At 48.9% G+C, this 27219-nt stretch overlaps 1 protein-coding gene across 1 annotated transcript; it reads right to left on the bottom strand.

The window, feature by feature from the left end:
- Positions 1-273: 273 nt before the first annotated feature.
- Positions 274-27168, bottom strand: GTPBP4 (GTP binding protein 4). Its single transcript, XM_078450502.2, has 17 exons — positions 27041-27168; positions 22220-22390; positions 19563-19666; positions 19347-19483; positions 17231-17331; positions 15864-15956; positions 14391-14582; positions 14244-14309; positions 12180-12269; positions 11319-11429; positions 9598-9675; positions 9233-9284; positions 8748-8848; positions 7156-7353; positions 6032-6097; positions 1824-1967; positions 274-937 (listed from the first exon to the last, which is right to left on the bottom strand). Exons 1-17 carry the CDS (start codon positions 27086-27088, stop codon positions 785-787), a joined length of 1905 nt encoding a protein of 634 aa, XP_078306628.2. The 5' UTR covers positions 27089-27168; the 3' UTR covers positions 274-784.
- Between the last annotated feature and the right edge of the window lie 51 nt (positions 27169-27219).

Genomic DNA, 27219 nt, shown 5'->3' with positions numbered 1-27219 from the left:
TGAAAACAGAGCCCAGGAGGGGATTCTGCGGGAGTGTTAGGGTGTCTGCTTCTCTGAACATACGCAGTTCCGGGTTCCCCCAGCGGGGGATGCCCAGCTCAATTGCTACAGTGCCTGAGGCAACATTTTACCCCACAAAGTGTTTTGTTTTGAAAAACGAAAGAATTTTTCTCCCTTTTCATTTGGCCAAATTGACAGTGATTTGTAACTAAAAAAAAAAAAAAAAAAACAAAAAAACCCAAAAAACAAAAAAAACCCTAAATCAACCAAAACCACTTTCTTTCAGAAGTTTATTTTAGATAAACTAATTGAAAACAGATTGCAACGATGCACACGTTGTACAAAAAAACTAGAAAATAATCTAGCACTGGCATTCACTCTTACATTTGCAGGGCAGGGCCGCCAACCTTCTGCCCACGTCTGCAAGGAGATGCTTTCTTTGCGAGACTATACACATACACAAACCAAAGTTCCCTCTTGCAGAAGAAAGTAAGATTCTTCTCCCATCAAAACAAAAATTGCATCAATCAATCTTTCCAGTTTTGCAGACCTGAAGCAATCGGAACCCCAACAAATGCAGAAACCACAGTTGGCTCAAGGTACCTTACCATCATTGCGGTGACAAACGTCTCCCACACCTGCACACCCCAACATACAGCAAAGCAACAAGCCCGTCAGGTATGTCATCGCAATTTTCAGTTTATAGCCAGGACTCCCGTTTCGTGAAACTGGACCAGACCAGGAAACTAACAGTCTAGCCAAACCATCTCAGCTGCAGAGGACTCTACCTCCTGTCCTTTTTTCCGGCTTTCCTCTTTCCGGAGAGTAAGTGCTTGGGCTTCATATCAAACACATGTCTGTCTGCTTCTCCTTTCTTTCCCAGGCGGTTCATCTTCTTCTGAGCATTTTTCATCATAGTCTTGGCTTTCTTCACCATCTGGAAAGCAAAAGGACACACGTTAGCTGCTGAGTGTCTGTGTGCTTTTTCATTACCAGTTAAGAGCAGGTCTTAAGTGTCCAGATCTACTCTGTGAGAAGTGATGGCAAGTCCCCCTGTGACCCACCGTGTCTGCAGGAAGTCAACTGTCTGCACAATGAGAATGAAGATGGGAATGAATGTTATTTCTAGACAAGCTCTGTGCCTAGAAGAACCTGGAAGATTAGGGGACATCTGCTGTAACTCCCTCTTAGGGACACACGAGAAAACAGAGAACCAGCCCACAAAACTATACTCACATCGGACAAATGATAATGCCAGTATTAAAATCCAGATTTCTAGAAGGAAAAGGCATGGTGGAAAGGAAATCCCAAGTTTCCATCAAGTAGACTGTTGGCCAGTTTATATACAGACTTTCTCTCGTACCTGAATTTTCAAAATGCTGAAACTAACAATTTTTGTGTTCATTTAATTTAAATAGTTTCAGCAAAAGAGACTGTGTACATCCAAAATGTCTTTCCTAAAAGACTGACCCAAACAGCTCCTTCTGGGCTGGATCCCTGCAGGGTCTGGTTGTAAGGTGGGGGCTTGGGACTCCAGGTGCTGAGTAAGCACTGTTTCCTAGCTTGTTCCCGCATGGCTGGCCTGCGGCTCACACCACCTGGTGCCCTATGACACCATGCTTCTGTCTACCCCTGAGAAAGGACAGCAGTAAGGAATGGTGCACCTAGGGAAGGGTCCAGAACACCCAGCTTGTCTCTCAGGGGCACAAGCACCCACCTACGGTCCCCACCTTCTAAACAGTAGCTGCGGGTATGTGCCCTGAGCCCTGGAGTCATCAACAGTAGAGACCACTATTTTTTATTGCATATCATAGGGGACTAACCTTGACGTCCCGAAGGCCGGAGACATCCCGTGGAGTCCGAGAGCAGCTGCGGCTCCGGGTTACTGATGTGGGTGGAACAGAGTCATCTCGTTTTCTCTTCCTTGTAACGCTCCGGGACCTTCTGGCCTGGACTGCATAATGGGCCTGGGAAGCATAAACAGCAAATTCAGTGCTGCCTGACCCCAGCCCGGCTCCCAGGCTTGGTGACAGACGAAATCACACCAAGAAGGAGACAGAACACTCAGGAGTTCTTAATGACATTATCAAATAAACTAAAGCTCTTTAAAATTATACATAGTTGGGGCACTCACTTTCAAATGTCCCCTCTCTGTAAAGAGATTTCATACTATTCTTCCTTTCTGATCTTCTCTTATACTCTAATGAACTTTTGCCTGCTACTCATTAAAAAAAAAAAAAAAATACACACACACATACACAGAGTTAACTTCACATTATTCGTCAAACGTACTTTTTCACTTAACACGGCTGCTTTATGTTACAAGCAACTGTAACTCCACTAGAAACCGTTTACCTAACGCTGGCCATTCCTGAATGCTGTCCTTTCCCCTAGGTGGTAAAACTAGCATCCTAACTGCTATTTTTGCTGTAGTGTGTCCTCTCTCTCCAGCTTTGGGGCTATCTACCTGAACACAGGGACAGCCCTCAGGAAGCTCAACCCTGAGGCGAAGCAAAGCCTGCCCCTGGGAGAGGCCGCTGTGCTCGCGCTGGTGGGCGCCTCACTCACCCATGTCCTGTCCCCAAAGAACAACAAAACACCTGGACAGGAGCGCAGGCAGTTAGCCTGCACAAACGAACAGTCAGAAATCAGACGCTAACAGATGTTCATTAAAATAACGCTTCAGGGGCGCCTGGGTGGCTCAGTCGGTTGAGCGTCCGACTTCGGCTCAGGTCACGATCTCGCAGTCCGTGGGTTTGAGCCCCGCGTCGGGCTCTGGGCTGATGGCTCAGAGCCTGGAGCCTGCTTCCGATTCTGTGTCTCCCTCTCTCTCTGCCCCTCCCCCATTCATGCTCTGTCTCAAAAATAAATAAAACATTTAAAAAAATAAAATAAAATAAAATAATGCTTCAGGCTAGCAGTGTAGTCTCAAACATTGCTAATTATTTTTTTTTTTATTTTATTTTATTTTTTAATATATGAAATTTACTGTCAAATTGGTTTCCATACAACACCCAGTGCTCATCCCAAAAGGTGCCCTCCTCAATACCCATCACCCACCCTGCCCTCCCTCCCACCCCCCATCAACCTCAAACATTGCTAATTAAAATCCAAATTAGTCTAACCCCTTTGGAAAGGAGCTGTAACACAATTTTCTTTTGATTTTGGTTATTCCAATTCTAGGAATGTTTTGAAAGAATAATCCAGAATATGAAAAAGTTATTTCAGACAAAAATGAATATGCTCCAGCATAATTCATCCAAAAAAAAGACCAGAATTCCAATAGTTATCTGAAACCCCTTCTAGTCTTTGGGCTCCCAGGAAAACAGGTCTGAACTATTTACAACCTAAGCCCGTCTTGTGTTGACTCAACAAACCCTCATGTATCTGGTCGCTAAACAGAACCTAAGATGCTCCATGAAGACTTCAGTCACCAAGTGAACTTGGAACCAAGTTCAAGTAAAAAATATAAAAAATAAGCTTATGTTTTGTTCTCTGACATTCTATTCCAATTTGTATTCTTACCAGACACTAATTCCAATTTATTGTGTATTTCTTACACATCACCGTATATTCTGAGTTAACAGCAAATGAATTTTTTAAAAATCAGATTTAGTATTTTATTCTGGAAAAATCATTTGACAATATTGAAGCTAAATATTAAGTGTACACCTAGAATTTAGTAAACTTAATTTAAAAAATCAGAATTATTTTAAGATTAAACAGCATTAAAAAGAGTGGACAAGGGAGGTTGGAGGGAAATGGGCCCACATAGTCTATGTGCTAGAGGTGGAGGACACATCAGGGACATCACGCAAAATGCTCAGTGAGCCAAACAGAATGAATTGGTATGTGATGATTATTCACAGTGTTAGAGATTTCATGACTAGTGGCTGGATAAACAAACAGTAACCTCCTAACAACACTCAAACTCTCTCATGTTCCCCAGAGGCAAAATGACATGCTAAATATAAGCTTAGATATTTATTCATTTACTTATGTGTAATATATTCCTTCTTCTTAGTAGTTTTTTTCTCCACTATGTTTTTGTTTTTTGTTTTGTTTGTGGAGATGAAAATTGGCAATATGTAAGATTACTGAAGTATAATGATAGATTTTTGAACACAGAAATGAGACCATTTAAAATATTTCCCTGCATATTTTTCATAATTGGGATGGACAAGACTATGTCATATAAAATTGGAAAAAAAAATTGGAAACTCAGATTTTACTAGTAGTGAATAGTGTCATTTAGATGGAATGTCAACTTCAAACAATGAGAAATTCATGTATTGGCTCTTTGAATTAAACTCAGTGGCTTGAGTTGAATTTACAGTAATGCCAAATAAATGGTTTTATGAAAACTGAAGAATTGTCTTTCCTATTTTCTACATTGTAAAATATCCTGTACCTTTTGCTTTTTCCCTTCAGACTATTCCAAATCTATCATTCAGCTATTAGTATGTTATCAACCTATTCTGGAATATACTTTGCTCTCAAAGTTGACTCTGTTGAAATTTCTTGGCAAGTTAACTTTTAAAATAAAGCTTGCCCTAAGACTTTTAAAAGTAAAAGTGGGCATCTATGTGGATAAACTAATATTAAGTTCATTACCATCATGTAAAATTTCACAAGAGTTGATGATTATTTCATTTGAGATAAGATACGATCTTCACAACTGAGATAAGACCTCAGATGCAACCATAGTTAAAATTCTATTTTTTCATAGATACATCTTTCAATATGTATGTCATTTAGAAAAATACCTTATATATAATAGGATTATTAAATTCTTCCTTTTATACAACATAAGTTGAAAATTCTTCCTTTTATAACAACGTAAGTTGAAAATTTTCTCAAATATTTGTTCCAAATTTTCTGGATTTTATAAATCATTTACAGAAAAGTCTCAGGTATTTTGTAGTAACTGTCTTTTGAATCAGTACTTAATGCTTTTTTTTTTTTTGAGTTCTATAACTTTGAAGATTTTCAATTATAACAGTGAATAAATTCTTTTTTTTTTTTAAATTTACATCCAAATTAGTTAGCATATAAACAGCAAATGAATTTCTGAACAGCAACCAAACTGAGGTCTAAAAGACACTAAAATTTTTTACTCAAAAAAATGTGAAAAATTACCCCAAAATAAAAAATGCTTGGGGCGCCTGGGTGGCTCAGTTGGTTAAGAGTCCAACTCTTGATTTCAGCTCAGATCATGATCTCACAGTTTTGAGCTCAAGCTCTGTCGCATGGAGCCTGCGTGGGACTTTCCCTCTTTGCCCCTCTCCTACTCACTCTCTCCCAAAATGAATAAACTTTAAAAAACAAAAAAATTTGCTTATACATCAGTGAAATATAGACACGATCTACAGAATATGGTTATAACTACATCTTAAAGAAACAAAGATTAAAGCCCTCTGCAGAAAAAATTAAATAAAAAGATACACACGGCATGTTAACCTAGATTATTTTTGTGCACTGTGAACACAAGTGATTTCTTTCTTTCTTGTTTCTGGTATTTTTCGTATTTTCATTAACCTGAAACAGAATTCGATGTATATACATACACAATGAAATATTAAAAAAAAAAAGAGACAGAGAGAAAGAAGAAAGTGCAGAGGCCACCTCACATCATTGATGTTATTACTGAAACATCACCGTAATGCCCAGGAGCAGTCCCATGCTCAGGGATGACTTTTAATGCAAAACGATGGGAGTGTGCAAGGCATTCTTAAATTCTCACGTGGTGAACAAGAATGGAGTATGATGAAGACACCCCTGCATCAGCAGCACAGTCCCTTGAGCTGAGTGTCCTGAGCCGTCCCACGGGGCGTATGGACAGCAGTGGGACAAACACGTTCCATTCTCAGCCAGCCACTTCCAGCGACACTCCTCAACAGACATACTCGAAGTTCCTATCTCTTCTTTGATCACATCTGTAACCCCCCAGGTTTCTAAGAGTCTAGTTTTCTAAGGCAAAGCTGTACATGTCCACGTACGTATGTGACTGAGACCATGTGCATGCACTTACATTGTCTTTGTCATCCATGTCAACACCGAGACTGCGCATCTCACTCTCCAAGACTTTCCGCTGAACCTGAACACAGGGGAAAAGGTATGTTTTCAGAAAAATTAGTTTGATAAGATGCTTAAAAAAAATTTCACAGGAAAATGTACCTTTTACAATTATCTAGGATACATTTCTTTTAGAAATTATATCTTTTAATTGGGCCCATGTTCATGTTTTTGGACAGTTCACTGAAGCCCACAGAAACCAATATCTCCCAGGCTGTGACTATGTGCAAGATGACATACACTTCACGACCTTGAATTCTGCACAACTCTGCAAGGGGCTCTGCATGCAAGGATCACTGACGCTGAGGTCACATGACATGCCCCAAGATGCAGACTCCAGCGACAGCAGCTTCTCCCAAACCCACTGAGCGCCACTGGGGAAACAGATGGAGGTCTTGCCTACCAGGAACCACTCATTTGCCATCATGTGAAAAGAGTACTTCAGACACACTAATGCGAAAGGTATCTGCCCTAACCATCATCCTGTCTTTGGGAAGCTTACCCCCCGCTTTCTGTCACATCCTGTGGTTTGAGGGTGACCACAGGACCTGGCCTCACCTGCCGCCCTGACAAAAGCATGGGGCAGGAGAGAAACAGACCTACAAAGATGGAGCAGAGACTGAAAAGAATTCTGACATCATTTGACCCATTTGTGCCTGAAGTGTGACTCTCCCTGTCCTAACTAGTCACAGGAGCTAACATGTTGCCTGAGGATTTAAGCTGCCCTGCGTTAGGTTTCTGTAAATTGCAAAGAGGAGCACTAACTAGTAAAGAAGTTAAAGAATAAGAACATGTTAAATGATGGCTTTACTGTCACAAATTACGAATCACAACCTCAATCTGCACAACTGCAGAGAGGCTGAACCCAACAATGCTGAGCCTGGATGTCAGCAGGAAGGGTGCCATCAGCACAATAAAAAGATCAGGGCTCGACCAACCTCAAAAATCAGTACGTATCACCAAACCAAGTACGTGCAATCCCATGGCCACGTCTAGGCTGACATGCTGCTTTTAGCAGGGCTGTGCAAGAATCCAAAGCTGCAGAAACCTGTCCTGCTGCTCTGGAAGCACAGAACTTGCCTTCTTAGCGGTTCGAGGCATCCTGGGCCCCTGTGTGTTCTTCTCCTTGGACTGCAGAATTTTCAACTTCCTTTTTTCCCGAATTTGCTTTGCCAGCTGGCGGATCTCCACCATCTCCTCGTCCTCGCTGTCGGATTCACTGTCATATTCGCCTGCCGCCGTTCTCAGCTCTTCTTCTTTTTCTAACTCCTCCAATTTCTTGAAAAGGAATTAAACAAACTCAACAATGAAAACCTCGTGAGTGTAGCCACGTTCATGTGCCTCTCGGGGGCAGTGAGCGCCCGCGCCTGGCCCCACACAGGATGCCCCAGAACTCAGCTCCCAGCAAACGGCATCTGGGAGGAAATGAAGACCATGCAGCACTAAGCCCACGGCACCCCGTGAGCGCTTCTATGTTGTCTCCTTCTCTTCACTCCAGACATCGAGGGGACACGTGCACATGACACCTCCCTCGTTCCCCAGCACTCCCAACAGACCCAGGACAGAACCTCCGTCCTTGAAGAACTAAGAACTCATCTATGTGAGCTGACATAGGTCTCCAATATCCCATTTATCCATTCTGAGGCCATCCTCAAACACAAGCCAACACAAGCCAACACCACCGCTGGCTGTACAGTTTAAATAAAAAGAAGTTACAGGGCGCCCAGCAGGCTCAGTTGGTGGAGCATGACTCTTGATGTCAGGGTTCTGTCTTCAGGCCCCACACTAAGTATACAGATTACTTAAAAAATAAAATCTAGAAAATAAATGAACAAATTATGTATGCACGAATACACTCTATAACCAAGCAAAGAAACCCTGACAGCAATGCTGCAGTCAGATGCGGCCATGCCTTGGCTGATGTGAAAAGCATGGAGGGAGGGAGGTGGGCAGGAACGGGCAAGGCCAGTCGCAGGCTGCGAACCCACAGGCTCAAAATGGACGTCACTCAGAGAGCAACAACGAGGAGGCACATGTAGAGTGTGAAGGAGGCTGTGACCTGGCTCCTGAGCCAGGAGCATGGACCGTGCGTGAGCAGAGCACAGGTGCACAGCTCGGACACAGGCAAGGAGGAGAACCAAGCACCAGAGAGTACAGAAGATTCAAGGGAAGGAGGAACAGGAACAGGGATGAGGAGGTTCATGTAGGGTTTCCTCCTTGGAGACCCGCAGACTGAAATGGTACAAGGGCAGCATCCGGGAAGGAAATGAGGGAGTGTTGACGGGAAACACTGTTTTTTCAAAAAGCTTCGCTGAGGAGAGAAAGGCAGCAGAGCAATGAAAGAAGGACCCAGGGCTTAAGAAAAGTTTTGTTTTTAAAGTGAAAGGACCCGTGGACACCACAGGCTAAGCAAAGCTCCAGGAGAGGAGAACAGGCTGGGTTGGAGGACAGGGGCTCGTGGCCACCGGAACGCACCTGCCCCACAGAGGCGGCCGTGGCCGAAACCGCACAGGGAGGAGAGCCTTGGAGGGAGAGGCTGTTAGTGACGGCTGGAGAAGCTCACGGTGCATAAGGAACGAGGGCAGCACGTACGGCCGGGCAGACAGCTGTGGTTGTGCGATCAGGGACACAGAAGTAATAAAAAATCACATAATACAACAGGAGACACAAACCTGCATGATGTCAGGGTCGATGTAATCAGCTATATTGTGGCCTTCCCAGATCTCGGGTATCTTATCGTGTTTCTCAGAAGAGTTCATTAGATCCCAGTACTCTGAGGTTGAAAAAAAAGTTATGTTCACTGCAGTTTTTAATACCTTCAAGCACCACGTGCCCAAAATGAGTTCTTACACACATCTCTCCATGAAGACAACAGAGCGCCTGCACATAACACCTCAGAACAGCACAGCAGAGGGTCTCCAAATACCTCCTGGGTCGCCCAGCACCTTGGGACCACGGGCCGAGCGGGGGCAGGGAGGACAAAGGCAGCAGTGGCCCCAGCACCTGCACCATGCACGCTGCAAACCACCCTCCTCCTGAAGCCACAGAACCACCCCCCACACAGCCTCATCTCTAAGAAAGAGATGAAGGCACAGCCACAGGGCAAGAGGGCACTGAAGCCCTCCCACAGCGTCCCGACAGGGATGCTGGCCCTTACTCTGAAGGTCCAAGATGTAGTCGTCTCCCAGCTCTACTTCAAGGTCTCGTTCCTGAAACCAAAGAACAGATAACTCTCATCAGCTCCTGCTGGCATTCCAGGCGCATGAACGCCAGGCACCCCCTTGCCCCAGGAGACAGCCTCTGCTCCAAGCTGAGAGCCCGTCCCTCTAATGCCTGTGCAGCCCGGCTATTCCCGGTTGGCTCTACGGCTCACCTCCACGCAGTGTCCACAGCCACCTCCCTCCCACTCACGAGGGAAGGGGCCTTCGTCAGCCACAGCTGTGGTCACAGAGCCTGACGGTAAAGGCCAGGACACCTTCAGTGCACACACATGGCCTTCTGCACCCGCGAAAGTAGACCTACCCGTTTCTTCCTGGGCTCCCCAATGTCCATTCTCTTCCTGCGCGCCACCACTCCCTCAGGGATGAAAGGGGGCCTTTCCTGAGGAGACATCACCAGAAAGAGTGACATGAAACACCTTGCTGAATGCAAAAGGAACATGAGAGTGAAAAGCCAGAGGCATGCTCTCCGTCTGCAAGGGCAAGGTGAAGCCAGACCAACTCAGAACCAACAGACTGGGGGGCGGAGCAGGGCCAGCTGGGCACGGAAACCAGGAGACTCCACAGCTGATCCAAAGTTTATCTAGAAAAAATAAACACCAAGACTCTCGAGAAAATTATGAACAAAAGAAATGATACAAGAGAAAAACAAAGCAGACAACAGAAATCTAGACACGAATCAAGTCCATACAAGAAGTCAACAAAAACATACAGTATTCGAATCTCAGTCCTGAGATTAAGGACTAGCCAGGCAAAAACAGAGCTGGGTGGCTGCTTCCACCTGCTGCCTAAGAACAAATCAAATGCAAGACTGAGCAAAAACTTCTGTTCAAAACAGGTAAAATTAAGATAATTAAGTACAGGACAAAGTATAGGAGAAAAATATTATCAAGATATTTTTGGAATGAACGGGAGGTCTTTCTATGCAGGACACAAAACCTAGTTACCATAAAAAAATATTAATATTAGCTAATAGCATATATTAGAAAATTATTAAATATTCATAGCATATATTAAAAACATATAATCTCTTTGAAGCTGAGAAAGAAAACCCAAATCAAAAAGCAAATGACAAAAAAAAAAAAAAAAAAAAAAAAAAAAAAAAAAAATCCACAGAACATACAAGAGTCTGGGGGTGCCTGAGTGGCTCAGTCAGTTGAGTACCCGACTCCTGACCTCAGCTCAGGTCTTGGTATCAGGGTTGTGAGTTGAGCCCCACAAAGGGCCCCAATTTGGGCATGAAGCCTATTTAAAAAAGAACATATGAGAGTCTGATTTCCTTAAGATAAAAATTATAAATTAAACGAGTAAAAGATAAATGACCTGAGGAACTAATAGGCCAATAAGTACATGAAAAATGCAGGCTTGGCAGGGCACCTGGCTGGCTTGCTCAGTGGAGCCTGCAACTCTTAATCTCAGGGTTGTGAGTTCAAGCCCCATGTTGGGTGTAGAGATTATTCAAAAATAAATTGTTCAAAAATAAAAAAAAATGCTTGCCTGAACTGATCATTAAAGGAACCATCGATTAAACTGACAGCAGCCAATGATGAGGGGACGCTCAGCATATCCCAGGAAGGCATTTCTGGGGGACAATGTCATTCTCAATGGCCTACTGAAAACTCACTCTGCAAATAAAAGACTTATGCACAAAGACATGCAACAGAGCACTGTTTGTAACAGCAAGAAAACAGAATAATTTTAAAGAATGTAATACACGTTTATGTTTAAATTTTTTTAAAAATATGCTCACACACCAGAAAGATTTATGGGAACATTAAGACAGTTACCAGTAACTATGTCTGGTGGAGCGAGCAGCAGGCTTTACCTTGGCACTTTTATACTTCAGGACACAACTGTTACTCTGGACGAGAAACTCAAGCCCACTGTGATGCCCACAGGGGTGGGTGTGTGCGCACACGGCGCCCGTGAGCCTCACCCATGAGCCCTGCATGAGGCAGGTGCTGGTGTGTGCGGACAGAGGGCATAGGCATCTCGCTCCCAAGTTCCTTGGAAGGGCAGCCTCACCTTGTCATCTCTCTTGCTTGGCATGGCTAGATGCAGCCTGTTCAGCACCTCATTCACTTTATTTCCTTTCATTTTGGTTTCAACCCGATGCGCCAGAAGCCTATCACAAGCCTGGGAAGGTGAGAAAACGGGACGTGACTCACAAGGCACCCACCTTCCGGGCTGGAGGTGGGGGTGTGGGAGAGGAACCAGACTCCGCAATAACCAGCAGACTGTGTTCCAAGCTTTGGGTCCCACTTTGCGCTTTTCCTCAGGAGTCACATCCACTGGTGCTATCTTGGGGATCACCCCAAGATCCAGGTGACCCCCCGGGGGCAGACCACACGCTCAGGAGGGAGCAGGCCTCTCCCTTCCCAGGCCAGGCCCAAGCTGGGGCAGCACCCCATGTCCCATCTGGGCTTGCCTCCACCACCAGTCACCCTCGCGCCGTGTTCCCTAGCCAGGTTCAAGGCCCACCCTGGGCCCTGGAGCAACAGCGCCAAGCCAACCAACAGTATCAGACCCTGCCATCTCTTTTCCTTTCAGGTAAAAATAAAAAGGACGTAAAATGATCAGAATCGCATATGAAATCTAACAGGAAATGTCTCTTTTCTTGTTTTTTTTCCCTGCTTCTGAACAAGTTTCACAGTACAGCTGGCACAGACATCCCGGCAGGTCAAGAAGGGCAGCAGGCTGTGCACGAGGTTCAACCCCCCCGGGGAGGGAGTCAGATCATCCCTCTAAACCCCGTTTGGACTGGGCGGGATGGGGGAAACCAGGGCTCAGTGTGGCGCACACGCTCTCCAACCTGGACAGAAAGCCTCTCCCCACGGCAGACACCTCTCACGAGAAAGGCAGTATAGGTGTGGATGGAGCACTGACCTCAGTTTTCACCTGAATAACCCCTTCCTCCGTCAGGGTGCTAGTCTCAATCACGCGGAATCCTGCGGCCTGCAAATCTGCAAATATTTTCTGCAGAGACAGAAGGAAAACAAGAGAGCCATTATTTATTTCTACTTCCCTACAGACAACTCTTACTGCTCTTCATGTTGGGATCAGAAATGCAAATTAGCCTGGCCGTGGCTCATTTGCAAATTCTTCTAAAGGACGTTTCCCCAAAATGTTGATTTCCTTCCCCCCATATTCTTCTGTGACAAAGAAAATACTACTGGGAGGATCAAACCAGACTACAAAAGCAAACCAGAGGCTCTCTGGAACATTCTGTGAGATGTTACCTTCTAAAAAGGAACAAGATACAAAACTTTTAAGATGTTTTCAATACTACTTTTAAGTAAAATGCATAGAGTCTGCAGCCTAAGAGAATTCCTTAGAAAACACTACAAAAATGAATAATCACTGCACTCCAAAGGAGGGGCTTCACTTGCGTAGCTCTTCACCAAGGCCACCTCATTCAGACGTAGGGGGCCAATCCTGTGACAGGTAAGCTGCTCACGAACAAGGTCAAACACCTTTACTACAGGCTCCCACTTACCAGTTAGACTTCCTCCTCTCCTGGAAACAGCAGTGGTCCTGGGCAACAGCAGGGTCTGACAGCTAACCCCACCACCGACTAGCACGTGATGCAAGCCACTGTGCCTCTACCTGAGCTAGCCGTAACCATGTTCCTCACATGGTGCCGCTCCCACGATCAGAGCACGGACAGCATACACAGGGCAGGCTGCAGGCCACGCCCTAGTGTTAACCCAACAGTCACATCAGAATGGCATCCGCCACCCACCGGCTTTCAGATTTTTCAATCTGCCTGATGACATCACTGACTGGTAGCCCAGCAATGCAGCAATTGCTACCAGTGACTCCAGGATGGAGACCTCACCCCATCACGGCCGGCAGACGGTGAAACCCAGACACATTTCAACCCGAAGCCTGAGCACCTGGTGCAACACTCACCCTAACCTTTGGTCGTCACAACCCAAACCCTGTCTGCAGCTTCCAAAGAGATTAACCTAAAAAACTGAAATTACTTAACAGGGATCTGAGTCCTTTCAAACAAGTGAATTCTCTGATATCAGTGGTTACCTAGTTAGTAACTTGATGAACATGCTGCAGTGCCCATTAAACCAGTACAGCTGTTTAAAACCCTCTCACCAGGTATTAAGACGTCCAGCCAGCATGAGACAGAGGTGCCAGGAAGAGACCCTCTACACGGAGCTGGTCGGTGGCACATGCCCCAGGAGATGCAGCCACATCAAGATTACTCTAGCGCACTGGTTCTTAAAACTCGAGTGTCACCCACCACGCAGGGTGCCTCCCAGATTGGCCCTGTAGGCCCGGGTGCGTCCAAGAATCTGAGAACCTGTTACTAGTGCCAACCTTCTCCAGGCAGTTATCCCCAAAGTGCCTATCACAGAGAGCTGCGGGGCCAAGTGTGGGTGGAAAATGAGGGCTAACCACCTTACCTGCCTCATGGAAAACACAGCGAACACTATGTACTCACAGTTCTGGCAAGTTTACAGGTGCCCCTTCTTCATCATTCACTCCATGCTTACCTCCCAAACTCATTTCCCCCACAAATGTGTGTGGCAGGCACGTGACCCCCCCCCCCGACCCCCCCCTCCCCAGGAACCTCCTCTGGAAGCACGGCTCTGGGCAACCAGCCGGCAGAGACCCAAAGGGCCAAAGCCCGTCTGAAGGCGCTTTGCATCCTCCAGGCACCAAGGTCGGAGAACAGTCGCATCCTAAAGAAGCACAAGACCTTTCCGGGGTTAAACACGCCGTCCTGCCAAATGCACAGGTACTTGCACAGCCTCCAAGAGCAGAGGACAGAAAATGTCAGGTGTAGTTTGCCACTAACAAACCACTGAGGGAATGATCTCAACTGTGGAATAAAAATCTTTACTAGCATTGCTGAAATTCCTTCTCAGCTTTGGTTGTCTGCGAATAAACTTAGAATTAGTACGTAAGACTCAAAACATTCAGACAGTTTACCTGATCATCTTCAGAAAGTTCAGCTATCCGCTTCACATCACATTTGTTTGCTACAACTATAAGAGGCTGGAACAGGGAAGAAAAACAATGAAATGATTATCCTCGCGGCACAGGCTATGAACCGCAAACACCCGTCCCCACACGCACCTTGTTGATGAAGAGAGGTTTGATGTTCTGGAACAGCTCCAGCTGCTCCCTCAGCCCGTGCCCACACTGCTCGGACAGATCCATCACGTACAGGACCGCGGCGCGCAGGTGAGCCAGGGCCGTGATGGCCTGCATCTCAATGGTGTTCCGATCCTCCAAAGGGTGGTCCAAAATCCCGGGAGTATCAACAACCTAAGCGTCAAGTCTGTTACTTCAAAGCACATATACCCACAAATTTCTTGCCCAGCATATCCTGGAGGTGACTCACATACCCAACCCGGCCCTCTCAATACTAGTAAATAAGACGTGGGTCTCCCAACTGACATAATGAAAAAAGCAATGACGGAACAGTACCTATTCTTTAAATATTACAAAAAAGGGGGGGATGAGTCGACCCTGCAGAGCTCACTGAAGAACCAGTCAATGACCTACAGAAAAGGACTCCTCTCTCTTTTTTTTAAAGTAATTTTTGGGGCGCCTGGGTGGCTCAGTCGGTTGGGCCTCCGACTTCAGCTCAGGTCATGATCTCGCGGTCCGTGGGTTCGAGCCCCGTGTCGGGCTCTGTGCTGACAGCTCAGAGCCTGGAGCCTGTTTCAGATTCTGTGTTTACCTCTCTCTCTGACCCTCCCCTGTTCATGCTCTGTCTCTCTCTGTCTCAAAAATAAAAATAAATGTTAAAAAAAAAAAATTAAAAAAAAATAAAGTAATTTTTGTTAATGTTTGTTTATTTTTGAGAGAGAGAGCATGAGCAGGAGAAGGGCAGAGAAAGAGGGAGACACAGAATCTGAAGCAGGCTCCAGGCTCTGAGCTGTCAGCACAGAGCCCGACGTGGGGCCTGAACTCACGAGCTGTGAGATCACGACCTGAGCTGAAGTCAGATGCCCAACCGGCTGACCCACCCAGGCGTCCCCTCCCTTTTTTTTTTTTTTTTTAAACATATGCTCTATGCCAAACATGGGGCTAGAACTCATGACCTACAGATCAAGAGTCACACACTCTACTGACTCAGCCTACTGGGTGCCCTGACAGAGAGAACAGAACTGGCAAACACTCCCAGGTGTTAGGAATGACTTTATCATTTACAAAATTAAATTCAACTGTGGAAACTGCCCCATGCTTTTAAGTGGCTAATGCACATCCTTTCTAAGGACAGGGTCAGAAACGACAAGGAGACTCTGGTTTCATGAGAAGCACCACTGCTAACGTGATGTAGCCATCTGCTCTGGCAGCTGGCGGCTTCCCGAGTGCTCACAGAAAAACAAGCACTGCACTCGGGCAGCCGCGAAGCTTGGGAGTTTTCTTCATGAGGACATTCCTGGTGACCCCGAGAACCTGTCCCACCCCTTCAGAGTCTTCCTGTAAGTGTACTGGGACCTGGGGAGAGACTATAGTTCTTCAGGGACCACCAAAATCAAACCCCGTTCACAAAACCAGCCAGACGTGAGCCCCATGTCTGACGGTGGGAACGCTCACCTGCCAACGCAGGTACTTATAGTCCATGTGCCCCACAAACAGGGATTTGGTCGTGAATGCGTAGGGCTGGACGTCCACGTCGGCTCTCGTCACCTGAAACAAAACAACGAAAACTTCCACAATCACACAAGCTCCAAACCTTATTCCCGGTCAAAGAAGGTAAATGTGGCACCTGTACGTTATGGAGACTAATGATCTCGGCAGTAAGACAAACAACCAAACGGAGAGCGAGAGAGCTCCCATGATTACACTCCTGAGGTCAGAAGCTGCTGCTGACAGACGGACAGGCTCCACTTCCTCATGCCACCAGGCGAGGCCAGGACACAAGAGTCCAAATACAGGACGGGGAGGGGAGGAAGACCCAGCACCAGGAGGGTACCCGTCAGCTTCTGCTCTGCTCCACCCCAGCCCCACTAATGCCCCACAGAACTTGCTGTGAAGACAGACTTGCTCTATCTACACTGCTGGTGCGGGGCCCACCAGCCACAACTCCCCATGAACTCTTGAGACGTGATCAGTGCAACGTAGGAACTGAACTGTTTGTTGTTTAATTTTAATCAAGTGGCCAGTGGCTTAGTGCCGCAGCACTAGCTCACGAGCATCTGAGACATCGGCCCAGACACCGCAGAGCTTCAGCCTGTCACGTCAGCACAACTCGGGGACAAAATAAAAACCTGCAAATGGGCTTCAAGTGGAAGTGCTCCTGGCAGCAAGCACCACACATATGTAACTGTCATTGTCTGGCACCTGAGCTGTTGTTGGTTGTGAACTGACATTTTATTTTATCTACTTATTTATGAACCGACATTTTACGTGTGGTTTCTACTCTGTTCAAGTCCCTCAAACTCAGCCAAGTGGTCTTGAAGCACCAAGTTACTAAATAAACAGCACCCTCGAGTCCCAATTAATGAACTCAGTCAAATCAAGAGCAACTCAGCCACTTCCCACTACGGGGACCGAATGCTTGATGTGAGCAGTGACACATCAACCAGTGACATTCACGTAGTGCCTCAGGAAGCCCACTTCAGCGAGTGCAGCCTGCCACGGTAGACCCCAGCGCCCCCAGCACTACCACCCCCAGATGAGGCTGAGACAGTACGTCCTGGGAAAGGCTCTCCGTGTTAACAAAACCGGACTTAACATCTCAAATCCCTTAGAAACTTATGGAATGCATACTAGAACAGAAATAGCAGCCGAAACCTAGATTCAGACAGCGTCAGTCCTCCCTTCAAGTAAACGGCTATTTAAGGCGGCAACAGTGCTGACAGACTAACCGGCTGGCTATCCTCCAGCCCACACGGCAGGACATAGCAGCCCTTGGGTCTCAGGTCCTCGGTCACTTGTGTTATCACCAGACACGTACTAACCTTATTGATGAAGCTGGACTTGCCAACATTTGGGTACCCACACAGGAGCAGGGTCCTCGTATTCGGGTCAATAGTTGGCAGACGGGACAGATGCTGACGCACTGTGGGAAATAACATGTGCTTGATTTCTTAAGAGCAATTAAGAAACTCAAACTTCTGCTTGACTGCTTCACATAGCTGTACTCCTGGCCCATGGTTATACTAACCCCACTCCAACATTTATAATGTGAGCGACAGAAAAAGTATGAAAAGAAAAAAGATTGCCTGCAGAGGCACCATAGCACAGAGCAGCGTACTTCCCGACTCTGGCTGTACCCACAGTCCTATTCAATAGGTCAAAAGTGGGGCCAGAAACACATATCTAAGCGGTGCCCAGACCGCTCTTACTAAGTGGGATATTTGGAAAGCATTTTTGAAGCAAGTGTGCATGCCACCACTTCCTGCCAAGGCACTGGGTTAGTTCCACGCAACGACTAGGTGCATCATCTGCAAGGCGGTGACACCATGAGGCCACCCTCAAGACTAAACAAAACAGATCGCTGGAAGCACTGGCAAAGCAGTCAAGTACTACAAGCTTGTCGCAAATCATTTGTAAGATGTCAGGAAAGGGGGAACAAACCCAAAGGACTCAAGAACACTTCAGTGTAAAAATCTATGTATAGAGGCAAATACCTGTTTCATTAGAAATACTCCTTTAATTCAGAACCGTCCTCTTTAAATTTTTTTTTTTTTTTCAACGTTTTTTATTTATTTTGGGACAGAGAGAGACAGAGCATGAACGGGGAAGGGTCAGAGAGAGAGGGAGACACAGAATCGGAAACAGGCTCCAGGCTCCGAGCCATCAGCCCAGAGCCTGACGCGGGGCTCGAACTCACGGACCGCGAGATCGTGACCTGGCTGAAGTCGGACGCTTAACCGACTGCGCCACCCAGGCGCCCCAGAACCGTCCTCTTTAATTAAACTATCATGTAACAAAGCTGGAGTGGCAATTTCATGCTAACACATATTGCAAAGCTTTTATTTTATTTAGTTTTTTAAAGTTTGAGAGCGAGTGTGTGCGCGTACACACACACATACATGCATGCATGAGTGGGGGGAGGGGCAGAGAGAGAGAGAAAGAGAGAAAGGGAGAAAGAGAATCCCAAGCAGGATCTGCACTGTCAGCATGGAGGCTTATGTGGGGCTCAATCTCGTGAACTTCAAGATCATGACCTGAGCCGAAACCAAGGGTCGGACGCTTAATTGACTGAGTCACCCAGGCGCCCCTCTTTTGTTTGAGAGAGACAATGTGTGTGAGTGAGAGAGGGGCAGACAGAATCTTAAGCAGGTTTCATGCTCAGTGCAGAGCCCAGCATGGGACTTGTTCCCACGACCCTGGGATCATGACCTGAGCCAAAATCAAAAATCGGATACTCAATCAACTGAGCCACCTAAGCGCCCCAGATATTGAAAAGTTCTTAAAATTTTTTTTTAAACTTTACTTTTAAATTTATTTTTTAATGTTTGTTTATTTTTGAGACAGAGAAAGAGCACAAGCAGGAAGGGGCAGAGAGAGAGAGGGAGACAATCCCAAGCAGGGCTCCACCCTGTCAGCACAGAGCCCAACACAAGGCTGAATCCCACTAACTGTGAGATCCTGACCTGAGCTGAAACCAAGAGTCGGATGCTTAACAGACTGGCCACCAGGCGCCCCAAGTCCTCTTAATAGAACAAACAATTTATGGGGCACCTGGGTGGCTCAGTCGGTTAAGCTTCTGACTTCAGCTCAGGTCATGATCTCAAGGCTCATGGATTCAGAGCCTGGAGCCTGCTTCGGATTCTGTGTCTTTCTCTTCTGCCCCTCCCCTGATTGTACTGTCTCTCTCTCTCTTTCAAAAATAAATACATAAACATTAAAAAAAATTGTACTAGTAATTCATAAGCATTTTAAGCACCAGCTGCTTTTTCAGTAATAACTAGCCTGTCAGAGTTTCTCAAAGGATGGGTAAGGAATGGTTTGATCCTGTTAGGTCTAAAATAAAACAAAAAAGAGCACCCTAAAAATAAGTTCTTGACAAGAATCGAGTACCTTAACAGCACACACTAAACACTGTCCTTGCTTACGTAAAAGAGGTACCTTGTTCCAAATACTCCAAACTCTGCTTCTGTCTTTTGATGATTGTACACATCCGGCCGAGGGCGGCTCGCTTCAGCTGCTTGCAGCGGTAGAGAGAGTCTCCGTATTTCATAAGCCGCACATAATCCTTAGCCACGCTTAAAGAAATAAAAAGATATAAGATACTTTTCACCTCAGGCAATAATTTAAAAGATACTGTATTAAAAGATACCTTACTTGTCCACTAAATTTTTGGCAATATTTATTTGTCCCAAGGCCAACTTGTAATGGTCCTTGTCATAGAGAATGTTCATCAAATCAGCATAAAATGGATGGATATCCTAAAACAGAAATAAAGCGGTCATTCTGGGACAGGTTTCTCATCCCCATGTGTCAATAATTCTTGAAGAATAATTTTGAAGTATGTCCTACCTTTTCCACGCTCTTCAAACCCCAGATCTCCTCCCCAGTCCATTCTCCTGACTGAGGACTGTTTAGAGTTCAGGGGTCACTTCTGCCTGCCCATCTAGCCTGGGCCCCAGACTGATCCCCCTTTACCTCATCTGCAGGTCTCCATTTGTGCACCAGACCCCCTGCCCCTCCTACTCAACACCTGAAACCAGGCCTGCAAACACGCTGTCATTTCCCCCTCAGCTCTAACAGTTGGAAAGCTCCCTGAACCCACAACCCTTCCGTTCCTTTGCTCCCCTTCTCGAGGAAGGTCACAGAGAGGTACTGGCTCTTCTTCCTTTGAACCCAGTGTAGTCCGAATCGTGCCCACCAGTCCTTTAGAGCGGCTCATCAGATCAGCTCCCTCCCCGAACTCCTTTCATCTTACCAGAGCGTTCCACAGCACCAGACAGCTGACCACTCATGCTTCCTGGGACTTTCCATTCAACTGGCCTCTGGGACCAACCGTCTGGCTCTTCTCTCCCCTCGCCGCTCCTCAAACTCCCTCGCTGGCTTATGCTTCCACCCAACACTAAACATCAGAGTTCCTAGGAGCACTTTTCTCTCCAGGTTCAGCTCCTAGGTGACCTCACGTGGATCTAAAGGCACTGACGGGTTCCTGAGTGCCACTGCACATCTCCAGGCCACACCTCTCACAGAGCTCCAGACTACTCGCACTTCGGCTCGGACACCTTACCAGAATCTCAGACCAACGTGTCCAAACCACCCCCTTCCCCGTCTGGATGGATGGCAACTGCAAGATGCCCAAGATGCTACGAGCAAGTTCAGCTCTTCCAACCACCACCAGCTGTTTACGTCGGTGCGTCAACCTTCAAGTGGTCTCCTAACCCCATAGGCCACGCATCCTCTAAAAGAGAAGTCAAAGCTCGGCACGTCCCACACTCAACTTGGAAGGTTTCCCTAACAACAGAACTCGAGCCCTGTACCAGGCAGCTCACCGACTCACCATCTCTGACTCATCTCCAGGTACCCTCCCTCTCACACACCCTGATGGGTCTTCCTGTTTGAGACCTCACACTCTGTACCTCGGGGCCTCTGCACCTGCTGCTTCTGTGCCTACAGTGCTTCTCTCCAGGCAGCCCCGCAGCTCGTTTCCTTCAGATCTCTGCTACAAACTCTAGAGATTTCTAGGTTTACAACGTTTCCCCTCACTAGATGAGGACAGGGACTTATTACTACTGTGTTCCCAGGGCCTAGATAAGTACCTGAGACATATCAATTATTCCATGAATGTAACTATGCTAACCTTCTGCTCTAAAATTCTCAGATAGCTAACGTTAAAAAAAAAAAAAAAGAAAAAAGGAATACAATGTTCACAATTTAAATGTATTGTATTAAAAAATGATACCAAGGATGAAAAAGATAAAACTTCTTACAAAGAACCACAAAAATCTGGTGCTAATTAGTTCAAAGCATTTTGTTTGCCCAGATCAGGTGTTTCCAAATATCACACCAGTTTCCAATCATCTTACTCTTCTGGTTCCTCCTAGGTAATTTCTAGGGTAGCGACCCTTTCCCAACAAACTATCCACCCATTCAACGAGCCTCTACTGAGCACCTACAGCATGCCCAGGAGACACGTGTAAAGTTAAGCGCCTGTCCGCTAGCAGAAATCTCTACTCTTATTTTAAGCACATCTGTAATTTTTTAAACAAACTACTGTCACCTTAAGTAAATATAAAAGAAACTCTTGTCACATAAACCAACTTTTGCCTCCTGGCTTAACCTAGCTTTACGGACTATCTTGGGACAGTGGCCACTTTAGGCTCTCACCCTGCACTGTGGAGCCCACCCCAAATAACCCTGCAGCAGTGTTCTCCTACACGGGGATTTCACGAGCAGTGTCTGCTCTTGGCTTTCCACGGCTTAATCAACAGGTAAACTCTACTATGCTAGAGAATGAAGACTTCAACTCTTTTAGCGGAATGCAGAAGTCACAGCTCCCCCAGGCAATTTCTTCCCACCAGTCAACAGAGAGGACAGTGCTGAACTGACCATCACTGGCTGATGAAACAAACAGTGGTGGACCTCAGGCCACTGCTACAACCTGAGGCCACAAAGGAGCCTTGGAAAGAGGAAGCCCATACAGGCTGGTGAGCTGCCAGGTTCACAATCCATAGTGTTTATAGAGCGTGGGTTGGTGCCTGCAATCCTAGAAGTTACAAAAAAAAAAAAAAAAAAAAAAAGGTGGCGGAGATAGCTTTGGGCCCTCTTATGGAGTTTAGTTTGGGGGAAAGGAAGAATACTAAGGAATAAAAAAAAAAAACCTGTGTTCTTTTCCCAGCTTTGCCATGAACTCACAAAGTCTGCCCAGTGAATAATTTTGTTTCCTTCATTATCTGTCAGATAAGTACACAAACTGGCTATAAATTATCTGAAGGCTCACATTGATATTGCCATATGTGTCCCCCAGAATCACTTACATCCAATTTGGGGAAATCTGTTAGAATCTGTGAGAGTCTGTCATGGTAATTTTGTTGAGTAAATTTGACTTTCCTCATGTAAAAATGTCTAATGCGGTGAATTTGGTAATGTTTATGTATAACTGTTGGAGTCTTCCGTTGAGTCTTCGATAACGTCAGGTCAATAAAGTCCTGTAATTAAATAAGAGACAGTACACCAAAAATGTTTATTTTCTACCCACTTATCTGAAACCTCAAAAACCAACAATTAACAATACCATATATTTTAAACTACAAACACTTTTCCTAACTAAATCTTTACTCTTTTATATCCAACTTGGTTCACGTTCATAGTTTTTGGCTTTTAAAAAACATTTAGCAGGGACGCCTGGGTGGCGCAGTCGGTTAAGCATCCGACTTCAGCCAGGTCACGATCTCGCGGTCCGTGAGTTCGAGCCCCGCGTCGGGCTCTGGGCTGATGGCTCGGAGCCTGGAGCCTGTTTCCGATTCTGTGTCTCCCTCTCTCTCTGCCCCTCCCCTGTTCATGCTCTGTCTCTCTGTCCCAAAAATTAAAAAAAAAAAAAAAAAAAGTTGAAAAAAAAATTAAAAAAAAAAACATTTAGCGGATGGCTGCCTAAATAAATTTTATCCCATATTTAAAAAAAAAAAAAAAATGTTTACTTGGAGAAAAAGAGACACGGAGACACACGAGCGAGTGGGGAAGAGCAGAGAGAGTGGGAGACAGAGAATCCCACATGGTCAGTGCAGAGTGTGATGCGGGACTCGATCCCACAAACTGAGATTGTGACCTGAGCCGAATCAAGAGTAGGACATGCAACTGACTGAGCCACCCAAGGAGCCTCATCCCACATTCTTAATCTCACCTGTACTTCCAATACCTAGAACCCTCTGAAACTTTAGTCATGTAACTCAAGCATAAACCAGAAAAAATATTAAAGGGAAAAAATTCTGCAATTCAATCCACGTATCTTTGACTTCGGAAGCACATTAAATAAGTAAACCTAGATGTGGAAAGTGACTGAGAATGGACACACTCTTGCTCGTGTACCCAGTGCAAACAGAGACATCAAGCCCAGAGACCTCCCCTAACCCCTCCATTAGCGGAGTCTAGGAATCCGTAAGACCAAGTTCAAAAGTCTGACCTACTTCACGAAGTTTTCCCTGACCCGCCCCACCTCTTGGGGAGGAACCTCTCCTCTCTAGGAAGGACCCCAAGGTCTGGAGAAGATCCCTGACACTCGAGGAATAGACACTCACCTCTGGGGAAGGACCCTGACATCAGAGGACGAACGTTCACCCCTGAGGAGGGACCTTCACCCCTGAGGACGGACCTTCACCCCTGAGGAGGGACCCTGGCCCCTGAGGACGGACCCTGGCCCCTGAGGAGGGACCTTCACCCCTGAGGACAGACCCTGACACCTGAGGAGGGACCTTCACCCCTGAGGACGGACCCTGCCGCCTGAGGAGGGACCCTGGCCCCTGAGGACGGACCCTGGCCCCTGAGGACGGACCCTGCCGCCTGAGGAGGGACCCTGATGCCTGAGGACGGACCTTCACCCCTGAGGACGGACCCTGCCGCCTGAGGAGGGACCCTGATGCCTGAGGAGGGACCTTCACCCCTGAGGACGGACCCTGACGCCTGAGGAGGGACCCTGACACTTGAGAAGGGACCCTGACACCTGAGGACGGACCTTTAACCCTGAGGAGGGACCCTGACGCCTGAGGAGGGACCCTGATGCCTGAGGAGGGACCTTCACCCCTGAGGAGGGACCCTGATGCCTGAGGAGGGACCCTGGCCCCTGAGGACGGACCCTGCCGCCTGAGGAGGGACCCTGATGCCTGAGGACGGACCCTGGCCCCTGAGGACGGACCCTGCCGCCTGAGGAGGGACCCTGATGCCTGAGGACGGACCTTCACCCCTGAGGACGGACCCTGACGCCTGAGGAGGGACCTTCACCCCTGAGGACGGACCCTGACGCCTGAGGAGGGACCCTGACACTTGAGAAGGGACCCTGACACCTGAGGACGGACCTTTAACCCTGAGGAGGGACCCTGACGCCTGAGGAGGGACCCTGACGCCTGAGGAGGGACCTTCACCCCTGAGGAGGGACCCTGATGCCTGAGGAGGGACCCTGGCCCCTGAGGACGGACCCTGGCCCCTGAGGACGGACCCTGCCGCCTGAGGAGGGACCCTGATGCCTGAGGACGGACCTTCACCCCTGAGGACGGACCCTGACGCCTGAGGAGGGACCTTCACCCCTGAGGACGGACCCTGACGCCTGAGGAGGGACCCTGACACTTGAGAAGGGACCCTGACACCTGAGGACGGACCTTTAACCCTGAGGAGGGACCCTGACGCCTGAGGAGGGACCCTGACGCCTGAGGAGGGACCTTCACCCCTGAGGAGGGACCCTGATGCCTGAGGAGGGACCCTGGCCCCTGAGGACGGACCCTGGCCCCTGAGGACGGACCCTGCCGCCTGAGGAGGGACCCTGATGCCTGAGGACGGACCTTCACCCCTGAGGACGGACCCTGACGCCTGAGGAGGGACCCTGATGCTTGAGGAGGGACCTTCACCCCTGAGGACGGACCCTGCCGCCTGAGGAGGGACCCTGATGCCTGAGGAGGGACCTTCACCCCTGAGGATGGACCCTGCCGCCTGAGGAGGGACCCTGATGCCTGAGGACGGACCTTCACCCCTGAGGATGGACCCGGACGCCTGAGGAGGGACCCTGGCCCCTGAGGACGGACCCTGCCGCCTGAGGAGGGACCCTGGCCCCTGAGGAGGGACCTTCACCCCTGAGGACAGACCCTGACACCTGAGGAGGGACCTTCACCCCTGAGGACGGACCCTGACGCCTGAGGAGGGACCTTCACCCCTGAGGACAGACCCTGACGCCTGAGGAGGGACCTTCACCCCTGAGGAGGGACCCTGACGCCTGAGGAGGGACCCTGGCCCCTGAGGACGGACCCTGCCGCCTGAGGAGGGACCCTGATGCCTGAGGAGGGACCCTGGCCCCTGAGGAGGGACCTTCACCCCTGAAGACGGACCCTGATGCCTGAGGAGGGACCTTCACCCCTGAAGACGGACCCTGATGCCTGAGGAGGGACCCTGACGCCTGAGGAGGGACCTTCACCCCTGAAGACGGACCCTGATGCCTGAGGAGGGACCCTGACGCCTGAGGAGGGACCTTCACCCCTGAGGACGGACCCTGCCGCCTGAGGAGGGACCCTGATGCCTGAGGACGGACCTTCACCCCTGAGGAGGGACCCTGGCCCCTGAGGAGGGACCTTCACCCCTGAGGAGGGACCCTGGCCCCTGAGGAGGGACCTTCACCCCTGAGGAGGGACCCTGATGCCTGAGGAGGGACCCTGGCCCCTGAGGATGGACCCTGCCGCCTGAGGACGGACCCTGCCGCCTGAGGAGGGACCCTGATGCCTGAGGACGGACCCTGGCCCCTGAGGACGGACCCTGCCGCCTGAGGACGGACCCTGCCGCCTGAGGAGGAACCCTGATGCCTGAGGACGGACCTTCACCCCTGAGGACGGACCCTGACGCCTGAGGAGGGACCCTGGCCCCTGAGGACGGACCCTGCCGCCTGAGGAGGGACCCTGGCCCCTGAGGAGGGACCTTCACCCCTGAGGACAGACCCTGACACCTGAGGAGGGACCTTCACCCCTGAGGACGGACCCTGACGCCTGAGGAGGGACCTTCACCCCTGAGGACAGACCCTGACACCTGAGGAGGGACCTTCACCCCTGAGGACGGACCCTGACGCCTGAGGAGGGACCTTCACCCCTGAGGACGGACCCTGACGCCTGAGGAGGGACCTTCACCCCTGAGGACGGACCCTGACGCCTGAGGAGGGACCTTCACCCCTGAGGACGGACCCTGACGCCTGAGGAGGGACTTTCATGCCTGAGGAGGGACCCTGGCCCCTGAGGACGGACCCTGACGCCTGAGGAGGGACCCTGATGCCTGAGGACGGACCTTCACCCCTGAGGACGGACCCGGACGCCTGAGGAGGGACCCTGACACTTGAGAAGGGACCCTGACACCTGAGGAGGGACCCTGACGCCTGAGGAGGGACCTTCACCCCTGAGGACGGACCCTGATGCCTGAGGACGGACCTTCACCCCTGAGGACGGACCCGGACGCCTGAGGAGGGACTTTCATCCCTGAGGAGGGACCCTGGCCCCTGAGGACGGACCCTGACGCCTGAGGAGGGACCCTGATGCCTGAGGACGGACCTTCACCCCTGAGGACGGACCCGGACGCCTGAGGAGGGACCCTGACACTTGAGAAGGGACCCTGACACCTGAGGAGGGACCCTGACGCCTGAGGAGGGACCTTCACCCCTGAGGACGGACCCTGATGCCTGAGGACGGACCTTCACCCCTGAGGAGGGACCCTGGCCCCTGAGGACGGACCCTGATGCCTGAGGACGGACCCTGACACCTGAAGACGGACCCTCACCCCTGAGGAGGGACCCTGACGCCTGAGGAGGGACCCTGACACTTGAGAAGGGACCCTGATGCCTGAGGACGGACCTTCACCCCTGAGGACGGACCCTGATGCCTGAGAACGGACCTTCACCCCTGGGGACGGACCCTGACGCCTGACGCCGGGGGCCTGAAAAAGGAAACTTGCTGCCTGGGGGAACCCCTAACGCCGGAGGGCCCGCATCTGGGAGGACGTGGCCTGGGAGGAGAGGCAGCCCGGAGCAGGCGACCCCTGTCCCATCCCCGAGTTACGGGCCGGGCTCTCCCAGTCCCCCGGCAGGGAGAGGCGAGGGCGGATGAGCCCTCGCGGCCGCCTACCTTGGCGGACGGCACCACCGTGATCTTCTTGAAGTTGTAGTGCGCCATGCCAGCCGCCACACACGAGGGAACGCGGACGGATGCGTGGGACTTCCGCCGGTGTGGGCGGGACTTCCGCCTCGCGTCACTTCCGGGATCTCCTTGCGGCCCCGCCCGCACCCCCTGCACGGCTTCCTCGC

The sequence above is a fragment of the Panthera onca genome, chromosome B4 (genome assembly GCF_046562875.1).
Source record: "Panthera onca isolate mPanOnc1 chromosome B4, mPanOnc1 haplotype 2, whole genome shotgun sequence".
Lineage (NCBI taxonomy): Eukaryota > Metazoa > Chordata > Mammalia > Carnivora > Felidae > Panthera > Panthera onca.
Note: the sequence above shows the minus strand (reverse complement) of the source record. Positions and strands in the feature narration are given on the sequence as shown.

Coding starts and splice junctions, on each gene's coding strand:
- GTPBP4 (XM_078450502.2), bottom strand. CDS start 27,088: ATGGCGCACTACAACTTCAAGAAGATCACGGTGGTGCCGTCCGCCAAG. Junction 17,332..19,346: donor TTTGGAGTATTTGGAACAAG/GTACCTCTTTTA, acceptor TATTTCCCACAG/TGCGTCAGCATCTGTCCCGT. Junction 8,849..9,232: donor CTACATCTTGGACCTTCAGA/GTAAGGGCCAGC, acceptor TTTCAACCTCAG/AGTACTGGGATCTAATGAAC.